The sequence below is a fragment of the Cyprinus carpio genome, chromosome B24, assembly GCF_018340385.1.
Source record: "Cyprinus carpio isolate SPL01 chromosome B24, ASM1834038v1, whole genome shotgun sequence".
Taxonomy (NCBI): domain Eukaryota; kingdom Metazoa; phylum Chordata; class Actinopteri; order Cypriniformes; family Cyprinidae; genus Cyprinus; species Cyprinus carpio.
In genome coordinates this window covers 15,367,295-15,386,624 of record NC_056620.1, presented here as the reverse complement: position 1 = coordinate 15,386,624, position 19,330 = coordinate 15,367,295, and the positions used below count along the sequence as shown (strand labels likewise).

Genomic DNA, 19,330 nt, shown 5'->3' with positions numbered 1-19,330 from the left:
TCAGCTCCCGTGAAAGGGATTTGATTTCAATTATCCTTGCTCAAAGGACTGTGATTTCCAAATACACTTAAGCAAAATTATGACAAGAATTTTTGTTCCCAGAAATTCAGTGTTTAAAGAGCGATTAGACGATAAATGGACTGGCTTTGAATTGAAGTGAATGTGCCGGTTACCATCTGAAAGGCACTCAATTATCCCTGATTGCTCCTGTTATAATGTATCAAATAGAGATACCTGCTATTGCTGTAATTTGTGTGAAAATTAACATGCTGCAATTTCCACTAGAGGGAAAAAAAGGAAGCCCTAATGGGTGCCTGAACGTACATCAATAAAATGGAGAGGGAGAGGGAGAGGGAGAGAGAGAGAGAGAGAGAGAGAGAGAGACAGCGGGTGGGGGTGGTTGGAGAGATCTACGAGTGAGGGAAAGCAGCTGAAAAAGAAAAACGGAGAGAGAGAGAGAGAGAGCGCGCCAGTTTGTGTTCAACAATGATAATATTTTATTTACTGAAAATATTACAAATTGCACCTGTGTACAACTCCTTCAAATTACCGGCCAATCAGCCGAGGGTGCCTATTACGCTTCCATTTAATCTGGATACAATGGTAGTCAATGTCTCTGTGTCCGTGGAGACACCAGAGGAGACGCATTGCTGTCAGCCGAGCTCTAAAGCCCAGAACGACAGAGGGACGGTAGAGGGGTGAGGAAGTTAATGTTTTATTCAGCCGGCAGTTTAAACTGCCATCTCACCAGGCAGAGCGGAGGACAGCTAAGTGGCTATGGTGACAAGAGAAATTGTCCTTTTGGGTTTCAACCTGTCGCCACAGAACTAGATGCAGAAATAAAGCACGAGGAGGAAGAAGGAATTGATGGGGGGGATGTGTTGGTAAAGGGACGAAAATGATAAAGAAGACAGACAGGGACAAAGACAGACACTCATTTTTTTTGGAAAGGATGTCCCTCACTGTGTCTCTAAACTGGGGGAAGATACTTGAAGTGATCACAGGATGAAGTAAAAGTGAAACACCCCACATACAGGTTTTCAAGCAGCGAGACCAAGGCCAAGTCCAACTGGAGGCCAGTTCTTATCAGAGAAAGTTGTTAAGGCAGGAAGCAAACTCACATTGTGTCATACGGGTCAGACAGGCCGGGTAATATATAATGGGTAGAAACATGGGTGACTGACGGGGAAAAAAACTACACGGACAGGGAATAAAAGGCCTGGGCCGAGGCATGGAGAACTTTCACAGGCTCCACAGCACCACCATCTGGACAAAGGGACTGCTTCTGTATACAGAAAAAGTGTGCAGTACCTCAGGCCTCAGCGTGGATCTGAGACAGGCTGGACAGATCGGTCCAGACCTCGAGAACGCGATGGGTAGCCGGCGGGTTCGGTTCTGGCAGGCCGGATCCTCACACAGCAGCCAACCCTGTGTAAATAGAGAGAAAGAAAAAGATTTAAAAAGCTGATTGGCAGTGATGCACGTGGCTGCGGCCCCCAGGAGACGGGTCGCTGGTGCTTTTGCCTGTGGTGGGGCCGTGTGAGGCCTCAGCCTGCAGCAGATGCAGCTGCCCCCTGCTGACACTGCCTTTCCTGCCTCTGTTATTACAGCGGGGGCCAGGGGGTAATGTGGGTAATGCCCTGCTAATGACGGAGCACTAAATAAACCCCTAGTATCAGAGGAGCACCTGTCCCTGAAGCATTACCACCACCTACCCTACTATAGACTGGAGAAGGCTGAAAAAGAGAGAGAAAGGGGGAGATAGACATAGAGACAGGAAAATAGGCCCTGGTGAAAGATGCTAAAATAGATGCAATATCAGATGAAAAGATGCAATATTAGACATAAAACTAGAACAGTCCAAAAGTTGTTTTTTTTTGTGTTGAAATTACACTTTCATTCAGAGATAACACATTAAAGACAATTATAAATGTTACAAAGAATTCTATTTAAAATAAATGCATCAAAGAATCCTGGGAAAAAAAAACGTTTCCAGAAAATTATTAAGCAGCACAACTGTTTTCAATGTTGATAGCCATAAGAAATGTTTCTTAAGCACCAAAACAGCATATCAGAATGATTTTTGACAGACACTAAAGACTAGAGTAAAGCTTGCAGAAAATCAGCTTTACAAGTTCAAACTAATATTTTAAATTGTAAAGTTGTATGGTATTTCGGATCAAATAACTGCAACCCTGGTGAGCACCATAATCATAAGCACTTATTTCAAAAATATTTTTAAAATCAACAACACTTTTAAAGTCAGTTTATTTATTTTCTGAAGTTGTCAGTCTTTACACCCAGATTTTATTATCATTATTTATTCATCTATTTATCACCTTCTTTAATTACAAGGACATTAGCCAAATGACAGGAAATTATATGGAGTGGAACTGGATCAAGAAAATATTGCAAGTCAGATTTGAACCTGTACGACCCACATGATCACCATGCCTCTACATTATTATATGTTCCAGGAGTTAATTCAAATAACTTCACAGCTTTCCTTTTTAGATCGCTCAGAATATTGATGTTAACAGCTACGATTTTTTTTTTCTTTCAAACTCAGTTAAGGTCTGACTTAATTCTGGTATGAAATGCCTATTTTATGCTGCAATTAATTCCTTAGGTATATAACAAGTTTGCTCAAGTTTCACTCAAAAATATGGAACAAAAAGGTAAACTGGTTTCAATTGTCTCTATTGCCTGATCTACAAGCATCTGTGGATAAGCTGGTCAGCTTATCGCCCCTGCTGAACCCAGAGATGAGTCTTGTCATCCCACCTGTGCTGTCAAACCTGTTCGGCCTACATGGGTTATTGTTCAGACCTCACAGCATTATCGGAATCAACGGCTTGTTTTAATTTCTCAATTAATCTCATCTGGGCGGCTTTCTGTACGGATGTTATTTGCGTAATTAGCAGTAAGCCCAGGGGCTAAGGAAATCCCAGAGTGTGTAATTGAATCTGAACATATGTGAGCTGTTTGGCTTTCATTTTGAAGGGAGCGCTGGTGTTATCACCCCTCTGTTTGCCTTAACAGATCTTTTGTGCCTCTGGAGGCCCAAGACTAAACCAACAGTTCAGTTCCCATGGGCTTAGCAAAAGACTGCGACTACAGAAACACACACAAGCCAACTGAAAAACACACAAGTATGTCATTGTTTTTAAACACAAAATTCAGCAGGGATGGCCAGTAGAAACTTTGTCCTTTGTACAGTGGCCTGGTTTGATGAAAAAGGGAGGGATGGAGACTTTTGCCATTTCACCTGTTTGCTGACCCACATTTCTTCATTCTGAATTAATGATCCTCAAAGCGGCATTGAGACATGCAGAGTTCTGAAGTATTTTATTCTCCTCCTTGGGCACAAGAATAAAAACTGAGTGGCGGTAAAAGAGATAACATTAGCGTCAATGCACACCATAAAAAATAGGCCAGAAACACACTCTTTGCAAGCACATTAAATAGAGGTGTATTGATACACTTCTACCGGAATCAGGCTGATCCACATAAATCTTAAAATAAGACTATATATGAGTTAATTTTTAGGTGTAGATGCTCTTATTTATATATATACATATACATATATATATATATATATATATATATATATATATATATACTATATACATATATATATATATACATATACATATATATACATATACATATACATATACATATATATACACATATACATATATATATATATACATATACATATATATATACATATACATATATATATATATATACATATATATATATATATATATATATATATATATATATATATATATATATATACACACACACACACACACACACACACACATATATATATACATATATATACACACACACACACATATATACACATGTTTCAATTTTCCTTGAAACATTCTGTTTTCCATTAATTTTCTGGATTCCATTTAAATGGTTTCATGAAATTTTAGTAATCAAAATCATCTCTAATAAATTAATTTTATAAAAATGTATTTATTATTATTTTTTTTTTACTTTGTTGTGTATTTACATTTTTAAGGTAAACAAATAAAAAATAAAATAAAAAATAATTGTTCTGGCAAATATTCCTTAAAAATTATGTTTTGATAATAATTGTATTATTAGTAACAGTACTATTATTACATTAAGTAATATCTTTGTAACAGTTTCTTCAAGTTAAACCAAACTTTTATTTTGATGGGTTGCTGTGTAAGCCTTTATGTCTATTTGTTTATATGACGATAGTTTATCCTCAAAAGAAATTGTAAAATGTTTATGAAGTGACACTCTGAGCAGTTCTAGAGATTATGTTTATGTGTTCATGCACTCATATATTGAGGCAGCAAAGGCTGAAAACACGGCGTGCATCACACGCGCTTCCGTATGTGTGTAGTAAACCAAACCGCACATCTGCCCCATTCATTCACACAGAGGAATTCATATTTAGATAGTATATTTGTGGTTTATTATTCACAGACATTAATCAATATTGCATTTGCATTTAAGTGTACCAGCCTATTTTGATTTATTCACCCAAAATTTGGCAAATTCCACGTTATACAGTAAATTCCAATTTTATGACCCGATTCCGTGATTCTGTCCGTGTTTTCAACATCGCGGAAATCACAGGTCCTATTTTCAGCAGCCATTATTTAATTCATATGTTCACACAGAAACCATTCAAATATACTGATTTGGTGCTTAAGAACAATCTTATTTTATTTTTTAATAAGTGTAGAAAACAGTTGCTGCTTAATATTTTTGCAAACCATGACATTCTCTTGGCATCTTCCAGTCTTTGGAAATGTATGCCTGCCCTGATCACCTTTGGATGCTCAAAACATTCTAAGAATCTTCTAAAAATACATCAGAGGAAACATTCACTCTCTATAAACTACAGACCAGACTCTAAATACTCTAAATCAGGTGACAAAAACACAACCTGCTTATCTGATAGGCAGACTCCGTTTGCATCTTCATTGTAACCAAGAAATAGAGGATGGGCAGAAAAAAGAAGAAAATCAGGGAGCAAAAGAGAGAAAAAAACATCTAATTGAAACACTAAGAGCTCGCTCTGTGAGAGAGAGAGGCAGGATAAAGCTTCATAATTGCATAATTATACCAGTCGATACCTGACACTGCGAATACAGCCACTTCTGCAGCCGTCAAATGAGTTCCACATAATTTAACCAAACACTGGGCAAAGACTGGGGCCCACAGATCAGTGCAAGCTACCGGAAAAATGTTCTCACTCTCCTCCTTTCTTTCTCGCTTTCTCCATTTCACAATTGCACTGTAGCATCTATACCTGCAGGTCTTTTTCTAGAGCAGTTTCACCCAGAGTATTTCGGTTCAGATTGCAATCAGAACTTAGCACTTAAGGTTTCATATCTGTGTCAGGTTTGTAAGAAGATGTGTGCTTTCTTAACCATTTTGAATGAGAAACACAACTTGTACTCACTCTTCAATACCAGATGCGGGAAGGATTTTTTACAGTTTCCAAAGAAAAAGATGCAAAAACATGGCATGCTACGTTGATAGGGCGGTTGTTTGGGAGTTGCTACGCAGCTAGAAAAGGCTTTCCAATTCTTTAAGATATTCTGGTCCATAGGGCTGCACAATTAATCAAAATAACACCGAAATCGAAACATGGCTCAGTGCAATTAACAACTAGCGAAGGCTGTGATTTAATTTAATGTACATGCACTGTGTTTCTCAGAGTGTTGTGTGAGATGTTCTTTTACACACAGTCACAAGTATCCTCCCATGGCAAAAACTGAATAATAAAAGTCATAAAATTAACAAGCAGCAATATAAGACATTTAAGGTTAATACTAGAGACAAAAAAAATTAAAAAAAAAAATTTTATATATATATATATATATATATATATATATATATATATATACTGTATATATTCAGGTGATACTTTTTTTTAAATATCTAATATTAATAATAATGGTGCAATTAAAAATGTAAATGTTAAATAATTTAAAATCACAATTTAATCAATATCAATAAAAAATTAAATAAAAAAATTGCAATTTAAAAATCCCTAGATATGGCAAATGCAAGCCTCCTGAATTTTTTTCACCTGTTTAAATGCAAAAATTATAAAAGTAAAAAGTACGAAAAAATAAGATCAAAAAAACATGTCAATTGCACAATTTCCATAACTCAAACCACGCTTGATGAATTGCATGCTGAAGAAACCGCAACAGCGATGTGTGCCTTAGCAAGCACCGCTAAATTAAGGAATTTTGCCATCTAAACACTCATAAATCCACCAGCCCCACTGAACATGCACACAACCCCTCTCTGATGCCCTTAATCCAGAGCTGCCCCTTTTAGTCGAGAAAAAAAAAGCTGCGATTACAGGCAGCTTGGTGCAAAAAAGCCCACAAGACAACAGCCTCTCACAGGCTTTGTGCCTTGGTAATCAACAGCTGTACATTCACACAGCGGCTGTGGAGCCGGAGAGCGGCTGAATGGACGCAAATGCGTCCACTTTGTACATCTCTGCTTTAATCAAGCCTTTTCTATTCAGCAATCTGACCTTTTGTTCAAAACAGGATTATCACCTTTTTTTATTTATTTATTTCGGTCACCCCCCCACAACCACCACCATCACATCCCGAAGCCAGTTACCAAGGGCGAAGCACATGACGAACATAATTGCAATAATTTGTTAAACGCCATGGCAACCCACATTAGAATGGGGTAAATACGGGGGGGTGCCACTTCGTGCCACGCTCTCATTTTGCAGAAGACTCCAGGAGTCAGAACGGATGACAAGGAAGGAGAGAAGTGGGGGGGGGGGGCAAAGGGGGAAGGGAGTGAGACGAGAGGAAAGCATATTTGCTTTGTCTCTAAAGGGTGGTTTTATTGGTAATGGTGGTGGGCTGAAGGTGGAGGTGGCAGTGATTTCTTTCATGATTAATGCCTCGCTGGTGTTCCGTAGGAAACTCAACAAACACCGCTGACTTCCAATCTGTAACCATGTAAGCTGCAAGTCCTCCCTCACGCAGCCAGGCTTTCTCCCTCTATCTCTGCGAACAAACAACTCTATTTGAGCTCTCCCCTCAGCTGAAAGGAATCCTTAATTACACAATATCAGAGTCTTCTTTGTTGCTAGTGTTGTGGGGGGGGGCTGATGTGTTTTGACTGAAGCCGGGCCTGAGCGAGGAGGGGGGCTGCATTCACTACCAGCAGCTGTTTCACACATACTGACAAAAGAGCCTACAGGCACTGTCCCAGCGAGGGAGGTGGCTACATTCAGGCCGCTAATTGATTTTTCTGCACAGCACTGTGGGAGAATATACCCCCATGTCTTTCAAGTCGGATTCGTGAGTTTCCGGCATTCCAGAACTTCCCAGCTCGGCTAGAGAGTTTCAGAACCTGGCTTGCTTGTCCTGACTGGACATGGTGTGCAGTGATTACGGTTGTCGATCAAAACCCTCAGCTGGGAAATTAGATACACAGACGTATGTGCGCTCTTAACGTAGGCCCAATATCTGCACACTTGTCACATCGCCAGGGCCTGTATTTCTGCAAAGACACTGCGAGTGTGCACAAAATTAAACCCATTTGTGACGCAGCGGGAGGGGGGCGGTAGCTGTTTGGAGCAACGCTCAAAGGCAAAAGACCGCATCTGAAATTCAATAAAGACAGGAAATAAACAAACAGCATGAGGAAGGTGAGCTCAAATTAACCCATGTTACGTGCTCACAGAGTGGCCGGGTGGTGAATTGTGAATGTAGCAACGATTACTACCATCAGATCACTTAAGACCAACTCATTAGGCAGGGAGCTAATTAGAGTAGAGGATGAAGACTCTTGGACAATAAACTTGATAATGTTTACCTGTAGTGTTACTGTATAGGACACATTTGAAGGAAGGCACATGAACACAGAGCTTCGGCAAAAGCATACGCAAATGATTATTTTTAAAGAATATAAATGCTGTGACCTTTGACCTGTCAAGGTTTTTTTTTTCTTGCTGCATGATTTGCAGTGTTATGGGTAGGAAACAGAAGTTGGTTTGAGATTTGGAAAGTTATTATAGGTATACTGCTATTTTGAGTATTGGGTCTACTGATAGACCGGTATCAAAAGACTAATATTAATAATAAATATTAATATCGTTAATTTCCACGTTAATACTATTACCACATTACATACCTTAAAATATCATTATAATACATTTTTATAATCATATTTGTATTTAACAATGTAAATGTAGTATAATGTAGTTGAAAGACTGATTCTGAAAACCATAATTGGCTATAAAAATATATATAAAAGTATATAATATTTTTCATCTATATTTACATTTTTAACATTGTAGTCTAGTGATCACACAGTTATCATATTATATATATATATATATATATATATATATATATATATATATATATATATATATATATATATATATATATATATATATATATAAAAAAGCTATTTCACATAACAGATGTTTATATATTCTCCCCACAAGACAAAATAACCGAATTTATAAAAATGACCCCATTCAAAAGTTTACATACCCTTGAACCTTAATATAGTGTGTGTCGTTTCCTGGATGATCCATGACTGTCATTCTGTTTTGTGATATCTTTTCTTGAGTCCTGTGTTGATCCTGAGCAGTTCAACTGCCTGCTGTTCTTTGGCAAAATCCTCCAGCAAACATTTTCTGCATATTTGAACCCTTTCCAACAGTGACTATGATTTTGAGATCCATCTTTTCACATGGATGACGACTGAGGTACTCATAAATAACTATTATATAAGGTGAAAACATTTACTGATGCTCAAGAAGGCAACACAAAGCATTAAGAGCTGGGGGGTGTACAACTTTTTGAATTGGATGATCAGGGTAAATTGTACTTATTTTGTCTTCTGGGAAACATTTAAGTATTTATGTAGCTTCTTAAAAAAAAAAAAAAAAAAAAAAAAAAAAGATCTTTAAACAAAATAAGAAAAATGTACACATCATCATGTTCATTTGTTTATACCCTCTGGCTCTTAATGCATTGTGTTGCTTTTTTGAGTTTGTTTTGTTTTTTCCTTTTTTTTTATTGGTTTTTTTTGGTTCATTTTTTGTCATTGTTGTGAGATGGATCTCATCAAATCATACAGTCACTGTTGGAAAGGGTTCAAATATGCAGAAGATGCTGGAAAACCAAAGAATGTGCAGGAACTGGAAGATTTTTCTGAAGAACAGCAGGCAGTTGAACTGCTCAGGACCAACGAGGGACTCATGAACAACTAATCACAACACAGAAAAACAGTCATGGATCGTCCAGGAAACAACACAGATTATTAAGATTCAAGGGTGTGTAAACTTTTGAATGGGGTCATTTTTATGAATTCAGTTATTATTATGTCTTGCGGAGAATATATAAACATCTGTTATGTGAAATAGCTTATTCAGGACATTATTAAATAAACAATGACATGCAATTTTCATGATCCCTCTTATTGTGTTAAAATTATTAACATTTTGCATATTCTGCAAGGGGCATGTAAATTTATGAGCACAACTGAATGTCTGTACACATTTGGTGAGAATCTCTTCAAAACTCTTGGTGCAAATAGGTATTTATTAGTTACGTGGCTCCTTGTTATGCGACACCTTATCCACCACACCTGCAGTGGCCAATCTGGAACACATAGGTGGTGCATTACGAGAAGCATTTGTTCATACTCACACTGTAGTATCTCCTGATGTGGCGGCGAATGTCCATTTGCAGTTTGTTGCTAATTTTAATAGGATGCTCAATTGGGCTGCCCCGACAGGGGATATGGCAACAGTTCTTCAGGCTGGGCTGTAAGGTGCTCCCCTGGAAACAAATAAATTAACTTTTAACACAGCATTTGATCACGGTACACACACACACACACACACACACACACACACACACACACACACACACACACACACACACACACACACACACGCACAAACCACATCATAATCAGGCCATTTATGCTGTTGACTGGCATTGCCCAAAGAAGCTTTTAAAGGCTATTAGACCTGACCTATTAGACATTCAAACATACTAAAAATATAATGTCAGTGCCCTCGGACCAAGGCTCTAGGGTATCTAGGTTGGGAACAGAAACACACATGAGCAAAAATGGCACTTCATTAGGCTTTCAGCTGTGTATCTGGGTGACAGCATGTAACAAATGCCATACTGCGCAGATGATTTGCAAGCTTTGCCAGCTTTTCTACATCTAAAAGGCCCCAGACCTCCCACTGAGAAACAGTGGCAACAATTGTAGTTAAACAGTGGATAAAAACTACTGTAGCCTGATATCCCTTCAATCTAACCTCACATGGGCACTAGCAGAGCTGTTTATGGTGCTCATTATGCCTCAAATAAGCTGTGTGTGTGTGTGCAGCTAATGCGTCAGCACACTTGCTCGAGCTCACCGTCTCACACAAACAAATCACTCTTGCTTTTATGGTACGGCGCTGGTGAAGCGCCGCTCAATTCACTCTCCGGTAGTCGCTGTGAGCCATTAGCGTTTTTATGATCTTTACATCTCTCACTGAGCGCCACTTTAAGGGGAAACCATGTGTCTATGCAAATAGTGTCTAGTATCGTCTGTTTGCATTCCTGTTGTCCTCCTCCCTCTCTCCACGGCCGGCTCTGATAAGAGAACGATCTGCAGTGACTGTGAGTCAAGGCTGTTCTTTCAAGCCTTCCTTTCATCATAGCACTCCCTTTAACCAGAGCTCCTCTATAACCCTGTACTCCTAATTATTAGATACCTTATCGTGAGTATATGTTACAAGCTTGTTTATTCATCAACATAACATACAAGTGGTACCACATGCTTTTCAGTGTACACGGGATATGGATATTTATAAAAACACCAATAGAGCTTAGTCAGGGTAGATGCCGTGCTGAATATGAAAACAAGGCAGTGAAACATAAGCATAGTCTTGTTTAATGGCTTCCAAGTTTTGTTGTAATGGTAAATAACTCAAATAAATGGCTTGTTTATCATTTTCAAAAAGTTAAATATGTAACTAATTTTTTTTCACAAATTGTTTAAATTCACACAAGTGAGGTAGTACAAATTTGTATGAATTAGCCACCTTGACAAAAATGTATGAATTGCCGTGAGATCAGGAAGATTAATCTAAGATCTGTACTGGAGTCACTCTTCATGACAAAAGAAATTGTGAAAAGGGGGATTGAACCGAATTCAAAAGTCATCTTGGGCAAGAAATAAATAAAGTTGTTTAGTTGGGGATTGCAGGTCAGTGCCTTCTGTTTCAGAAACAACCCTATAGTGTTTTTGCAGTACTTTGTTGTGAATGTCACACACACACACACACACACACACACACTAAAACCCATGTTTCCTAAAAAACAAAACCAAACAAAAAGCAGTTACAATCTATTGATCTGCCTGTTTTCCTTGTTTGCATTCACTTCAGTTTAAATATGTGACCCTGGACCACAAAGTTGTCAATTTTTTAAAATTGAGATTTATACATCATCTAAAAACTGAATAAATAATGTTTCCATTGATGTATGGTTTGCTAGGATTGGGGAATATTTGTCCCGAGATACAACTATATGAAAATCTGGAATCTGAGGGTGCAAAAAAAAAAAATATATATATATTGAGAAAAATCGCCTTTAAAGTTGTCCAAATGAAGTCCTTAGCAATGCATATTACTCATCAAAAATGAAGTTTTGATAAATTTATGGCAGGCGATTTACAAAATATCTTCATGGAACATGATCTTTACTTAATTTCCTAAAGAATTTTTGGCATATAAGAAAAAGCAATTATTTTGACCCATACAATGTATTTTTGGCTAATGCTACAAATACACCCCAGCGACTTAAGGTTTTGTGGTCCAGGGTCACATATGGTGTTTAACCTGATTAAAGTCCATTAGGGGACAGTTCTAAGTTATAGTGTGCATAAATGCCAACCAGTTTTTCCCAGAATTCCAAGCCTTCCCTGGCCTGAAGCATGCAAAATCTCTAAACAGCTAGGAGGACAGAGATCAACCCAGTGGAGAGGGGGGTCAATGTCACTTTTTATTAGTCTTGGACAAGAGAAAGCTGTGCATGAGCATGTGCGTGTGTGCGGACCCTTAATTAGAGGCAGATTACACACGCTCCTCTAGCCCCCGCTGACCTCTGCCTGGAGTATGACGGACATCCTGTGTACTGAAGAGCTCCAGGAATATACCCCGGCAAAACCTCTCTCCCCCTGCCCAGCTCTGCCAAGCCTCTATAAATAAAGTGTATGGCTCTGAAATTAATAGGCCGGTAAAAGCCTGAAGCGGAGGAAGTAATCACCTGCACCGCTTAAATTTATTGTTACCTGTCATTACACAATATTTAACAGGAAGTTAAGGTAGGACGCAATTGAACGGTGAGAAATGCATGAATCGGGATGGACTGCTTGGCATTTTGCTGACCGATAAGATCAGGTCTGCTAATGGATGTGAATATGAGGGCTGATAACTCACCGCCCCTTCAAACACGTTGTCGTAGATGTTTTCAGTACCACAGTCAGGGCAAGTGAAAGTAAACCTCTCGCAATCACGGTAGCGCTCTTCGTCAGTAAGCTGGGCCGGGGCACCCAGAAAATTGTCCACTTCGTCCTCACGTTGCTGCTGCTGTTGAGCTCGGAAGTGACTTGGGTCGAGCCCTGGACAAGCAAGTAAAGAAACGTTCAAGTTATGAATCTCTTAAAAAACACTCAAACCATTTAGCATCAAATGGCAATGGAAACAACTACGTAAATAAACAAAAAAGTCAGCAGTGCAAGTTTGTGATGTTCTAGGTTGAAATCTACTTCCGGTGTGTTGGCGATAACGCCATGCAGGCTCAGACTTCCCCACGGATGTATTTATGGACAGTGATGGAAAGAGGGGAAAAAGGGAAAGCTGAAAGAGGATAGAGGGACAGAAAGAAAGAGAAGATGGCACGGCTGCAGGAGGCAAGAGGAGGGAGACTAGCTAACGATAAGAATAAACTGGAAACATAATAAGGGGAAAGAGGAGGGGTAGAGAAAGCGCAGCTATCCGATTTTTCCCAGGCAGCTGAGATCATCAAATCATTAAGAGACAGCAGCTGAATCTCCATTTAATCCCCCCAGGTGACACCGAACACTACTAGAGCACGGAAAAACAGCCTACGTCCCCCTGGGTAATTTGGCTAAGTGAATAAATGAGCACATAAGTAAGTGTTGACTATGAGACTTCGGGGATTAACCGCCGTCTCTGAGGATCCAAACCCGCTGAGGCCCGAGTGCTGCTGCCATCTACAGGTACACATGCGGCATGTCTCACACACACACACACACATCTGTGGTCAAGGGAACAAGGTGGTGCGTGAACTGTAGTTAGGAATGGACACTGAATGTTGTGTGTATTGTGAGACTGTTTTACATGACTACTTGAGAAGCAGTTGATTGGGATATTCTGGAAGTAAATGTGGCATAAATTATGTTGCTAACCGTTAAATAAATTAAGGAAACCAGCTACTTGGTTCTGGTGACACAGTGGGGAGATTGAATTAGCGTCTGAGGTTTGGACCCAATGGCGGGATACCAAACAGAGGGCCTGTTGTCATGGAGACAGAGTGGCAAGGGTTCATGCACTTTTTAAAGAAACTGAATTTCCATCTGGGGGGTAAATGGGATCTCAGCTGCTAGGGAAAAGAAAACAATATATACACTTGATATTTTTTAAATGCTCCAAAATTAACATGTTTACAAACCATCTAAAAGTATAACCTTAATCTTAAAAATAAAAATAAAACAAATATATCAAAAAATGTATTAATGAATGAATGATTTGTTAACAACTTACATCAGTTAAAATATGTTCAGAATTAAAGTTTTTTTAATGAATTAAAACAAATACCTAAATACATAAAATTTAATTAAATAGCTAAAAAGCTTCATTAATTTTCACAATGGCAGTTAAAATAGGTTCAGAGATTACAGTAAGGTAAAAAAATAATAATAATTCAATATCTATACTATAATATATGTTGCTCTTTGTGTCAAAAGAAATGAGCAAAAAAGGGAAACTGATCATAATTCAAATGTACTTTCTGGCAAAATATAATCAATACTGATCCAGACAGACTTTCTCACCAAGCCATGTAGCAATAAGCACTGCATCAATGCCTTCGATTGGCTCACAGATTCTGCCCACCACAGGGTGCACCTGCTGGGACAGGTAGTACTGTGTGTCCAGGCTGAGTCCTGCCTGTTTCTGTAGCTGTTCCAGGGCATACGCCCTCTGACTGGCACCCAGGTTTGAACCGTCCTAACAGAGGAAAGCACAGGCAGCAGGGGAAGGTTGGTGTGGGTTTACTGCCAAATTTTAGAGTCAGAAGTACAAATATACTGGCTGCTCACCTGACAGATGACATAAGAAACAGTGTCACCCGCTTTAACCTTCTTCCCACCCTGGGAGTTGATCCAGAGGGCAACATGGACATGGGGGAGACTCTTCTTGTCAGGGTAGTCCTGAGGATCCTTTGTCAGGGACTGAAAAACGAAAGAAAGAAAAAAAAACCTATTCCCTTGAACACACTTCATGAGATTAAAAAAATCAGTTATTGAAATTCTTTAAATGGTTTGAACTCTCCTCATTTGAAATTAGATTTGTGCCCATATTTACACAACTAAATAAATAAATAAACATATGAAACATAATATTTTCAGAAATAATAAATCACATTTAAGAAGTTAGAGTAATACATTATTTTTGCTTCAAATAAAAGCTGCTCATTTAAACTTCATATTCATAGAACAAAAAAGACCCCAAACCTCTGAACAGTATTTAAGCAAATTCAGTCGCTACATAATTACCGAAACACCATTTGTTTTTTCGTTTTGAGCTGTTAAGGTTTTCCAATCTTTTAACTAGTAGTGTAGATATTATCCTTATTCACAGACGAACCAATCTGAGAAAAGCTTGTTTCTAATTCAGTCCTTTACCTTGTGTATCTCAAACATATTGAGTGGAATACTGCCATTGGCCACCTTCTCTCCAACCTCAATCAGATGTTTCTGAATGTTCTCTACGATGGTGTCACGGTTCTGGTCTGACAGAATCTGACCAATCACATAACTAGATGAAAGAGAAAAGGATCTTATAAATCACAACAGTATTACAAAACTATATACAGAATCAGAAAGAGCTTTATTGCCATTTGTATTTGCACACACACAAGGCATTTGTCTTGGTGTCATGAGTAGGGATGTTCATTTCAGTTATTTTTCCTAACCGACAACCGACGCTCATTAACCAATTATTAACCGTTAACCAACAAGATTATTTTAAATTAGAATTGAATTAAATTAGAAAGGATAAGTGTCTGTGACCCTTTCAAAATATTAACATTTGTTTCTGGGGATTAATTTTACATGCACAAAAAAAGCAGCAAACAACAGAACACGAGGAAGGAAACCAGACGGCAGAAAGCGGCATCCTATTTTTCTTCAGGCTTATTTTACAAAAGCACAAAGATTTGTTTTTATTGTGAATGTACACAGATAAAAGCAAAACTTTTACAATATCGATTAACTTTATGACTAAAGGGAGTAGTTGCTTAAACAGTTAAGCTTTGCTACCTTGACAATGCAGCCTGTTCATTATCATAATAAAATACAATAAGTCAAACATATGGGGAAAAAAATACACTGCTCAGTTTAAATATGTAGTAAAATCTGTGCCACCAAGTGTTATCATCGTACCGCCGTGATGTAATACAAAATATTTTGTTTTACGTGGATACTGGAACGCGAGTGAAGTGGATAATAGATAATAATTTCCCATTTAAATACATTGCGAATACGGAAACATTTGATTTTGTGTCGAATGAGAGCCCATACGTTGGTTTAAGTTTCATTTTAGCCTAAATGAATTTGTTTTGGCTTGTCGTTTATATTGCTATAGCTTCTTATATTTTAAATTTTTGTTCTTTTCTAAATACTGTTAATTGAAAGGATATGTTGTTGAGTGAGGGGAACTAAAATAGCCTAGCTTTGTTTACAGTGTTTATTATAATGTTTGTAAACATTTTGTGTCGTATTAGGCCTATTTCTGAATGAAATAATAAAATGCAACTTATACGCGGCATGCTTTTCTCTCTCTAAAAAGCAAACATAAAAATTATAAGTATAGATTATTTTAATAGTGTATTTTAACCTTTTTGAATATTTTTTTTAATTTTTTGAAATAAATAAATAAATGATTTTTTAAACCGTTTAACTGATTGTATTAATCGATAAAAATTCTTAACGGTCAGTTAACGGTTAACCGGTTAAAATTAACATCCCTAGTCATGAGCTTCAAGTAGATCAAGAAAGATTACTATTACATTACTGTCTTTATAAGGGACAGATAGGGCTAACGATCTGTAGTTCAGTGCACTGACTTGCCACACTCTTTGGCCAGGTCACACCAGTCTCTACGCACAATGTCCAGGCCTTTGAGCTCTTGTTTTGTGGTGTATTTGCCATCTCCCTGAGGCTCAACCATCAGTGCTGCATATTTCTTCTTCTTCAGCAGCAGAAGGGACTTAAACACGCCGTCAATGTCAATCTCCAGAAGCTTATAGAGTTTATTCACCTCGCTTTTCACCTACACACACACACAGAGACACATTTATTCAATTGCGGAATGGTTGGTTTAAGTCTCCCTGACTGTCAGTGATGTCTCAATCATTAATGTCAGACTCATTCAAGCTTTAAAAATCCAATAATGCATTTTTCTGTGAGACGTGCTGAAACCCCCCTCCCTTTCCCCCCAAAACCTTACCTTGTTTCCCAGTTTAAAGACCTCCTCCAGATTGGTGCTGTTGCTGTTGATCATGATGGAGTCGGTATCCCCGTATATGACCTCCAGATTCATCTGAGGGAGAACCGTAAACCGTCAAACCGACACACGGCTTACAAATAACAAACACGGCAAGTGCCGCTTAATTATTACTGTAATGTACACCAATCATGACTCACCCTCTGCACCATTTCTTTGGTGTGCATCAAAATCTGCGGGAGACAAAAGACCGCATGTCACTTGGGAAACACAATAAACACTTATTATAGTATGTGTTGTTTTTTATAAGTTTCAAATCGGTCAAACTGGAATGTCAAACAAACCCACTCACTTCAGCGAATATACATTCATCAGCAAGAAATACTACAGGGAAAAAAGCACACATCCGCAAACTCAAACACATGAACATTAGGACTCGCACATGCAAAGCACACAAAGAATTTAATTAGCAAATCTATTCAGTAATTCAACATTTATCAAAGGGGGAGAGAAAAAGCCTCTGTGATTTGCTTCTAAATGGAGGATAATTGGCTAAGAGGTCTATTAGCTGCACTGAAATGGGGCTCCAAACCCACACACCAGCAGAGTCATTATAAGGCCTAATAGTCTTAATCACCACTGGACTGCATGACGAGAAAAAGAGAGAGTGAGAAAAGGGGAGGGTTGTCCAGCTGCAGAGGGAGACCCATGTAAACCACAGCTGTCAGAGAAAAAGAGAGAGACAAAAGGAAAAAATGAAGGGCAGACAGAGGGAGGTAGAAGTGTAGCGCAAGAAAAAAAGGAATACATAAAAGCAGCAAAAGAAAAATTAAACAGAGGCTAAAAAAGGAGAAAAAAGGCTTTGTGGTCAGTCATGGTGCTAATTTGGGAAACAGAGGTTGGAATCCCAGCTGACTGTATTTACATGTCACTTACTGATTACAATCCATACTGAAGTTAAAAAAAGAGGTTTACAAGATAATGAAATATTCCTGTAATTTAATGAATGAACTACAGTACCATGTAAAAACGGTTTAGTCTCATATGCAATTATTTGATTAAAAATATGGTAAACAAAAACAGTAATATTGTGAAATATCATTACAATTTAAAATAACTGATACTTCAGAAAATATTCAAACATTTCTTCTTATCTCTTCCGAAAACAGCTGTGCACTCGGGATTCTTTGATGAATAGCACATTCAATGCAATAAATGCTTTGTGCTCACAAAAAAAAATAATAACTGATACTATATATATATATATATATATATATATATATATATATATATATATATATATATATATATATATATATATATATATATACATATATATATATATATATATTTTTTTTTTTTTTCCAAATAAATGTCATGGACAGCACATGCAACAGCATTTATTTGAAATAGATTTGTTTTTATTATAAATGTCTTTAATGTCACTTTTGATCAATTTAAGACATCCTTCCTGAATATACAAGTATTCATTTAAAAATAAAAATCTTACTGACTCTACATTTTTGAAAGGAATTTTTTTATTTTATTATATAAAGATAAAAAAAAAATGAAAATCAAAAACTAAAGTCAAAACTTTTAGGCTACGTCCACACGAAGCCAGAGCTTTCCCTATCCAATCTTTTTTTCCCCCTCGTCTCAAAAATCTGCGTCCACACAAAACCACAAAACTGACACAAACTGATGTAGTATACATGCCAGACCAGTATGTGGTGCTGTAATTCTGCAACAGAGACACTAAAAACGGAGAAGACGACTTGGACTATGCGCATAAACCTTGCGCACGGTATACAAATGAACATGGAACTATACATTTATTAATCTGTGTTAATGTTAGTTAAAAAGACAATCGTTCAGTGTTTGTTCATGTTTTTGTTGCTGTAAAGTGACGTAGCGGTGTCTGACTAGGGGCGTCTCGTGGCCTGATGACATCATTGTTTCAGAAATATACGGATTCGCTGTCCACATAAAAATGCAAGAGTGGCGTTTTCAGATTTATCCACTCTGGGACCCGGTTTCACTCTCCCAAAACACCGGATCCGCGTGGACAAACGCCTATACAATACAAAATTTATGCATATTCAGCTAAACGCGTCTCTGTGTGAAAGGGGCCTTATGCTGTCTTCTAACACCCACAATTACTTCTGGGTGTTTTGAACATACACAGATAAAGATTAGTATATCTATTAATGTATATTCCAAATAAGGATTAAACATGACAAAAAAGAAAAACAGGTATATAACTGTCATATTTGGAATTCTGAAAACTGGAATTTTACCTTACATGAGACATTCATAACTGGAATATGACCAAATTCTGATTTATAAAAGAATATTCCTTCACATTAAAAAATGTATTTTGACAATTTCCTGTCAACTCTTTATTTTAGAACTCTTTGCAAGTGGCCTCAAAACTGATAAAAGGAAGGTGACTAATCTGTCCCACAAACTCACTGCAGACAGTAACAGGTAGACAGAGACTGT

General features: G+C 37.7%; 1 protein-coding gene across 1 annotated transcript in view; it reads right to left on the bottom strand.

Annotated features, from left to right (window-relative positions):
* LOC109067596 (DNA polymerase alpha catalytic subunit-like) overlaps window positions 1–19,330 on the bottom strand; it is a 47,600-nt gene that overhangs the window by 11,387 nt on the left and 16,883 nt on the right. Inside the window, exons 27-35 of the mRNA XM_042751705.1 lie at window positions 17,029–17,061; window positions 16,832–16,924; window positions 16,449–16,654; window positions 15,007–15,139; window positions 14,422–14,553; window positions 14,155–14,329; window positions 12,518–12,699; window positions 9,720–9,851; window positions 1,312–1,428 (exon numbers count right to left, since the gene is read on the bottom strand). Coding sequence (XP_042607639.1) covers window positions 1,312–1,428; window positions 9,720–9,851; window positions 12,518–12,699; window positions 14,155–14,329; window positions 14,422–14,553; window positions 15,007–15,139; window positions 16,449–16,654; window positions 16,832–16,924; window positions 17,029–17,061 — 1,203 coding nt within the window. The remainder of the gene's footprint in view (window positions 1–1,311; window positions 1,429–9,719; window positions 9,852–12,517; window positions 12,700–14,154; window positions 14,330–14,421; window positions 14,554–15,006; window positions 15,140–16,448; window positions 16,655–16,831; window positions 16,925–17,028; window positions 17,062–19,330) is intronic.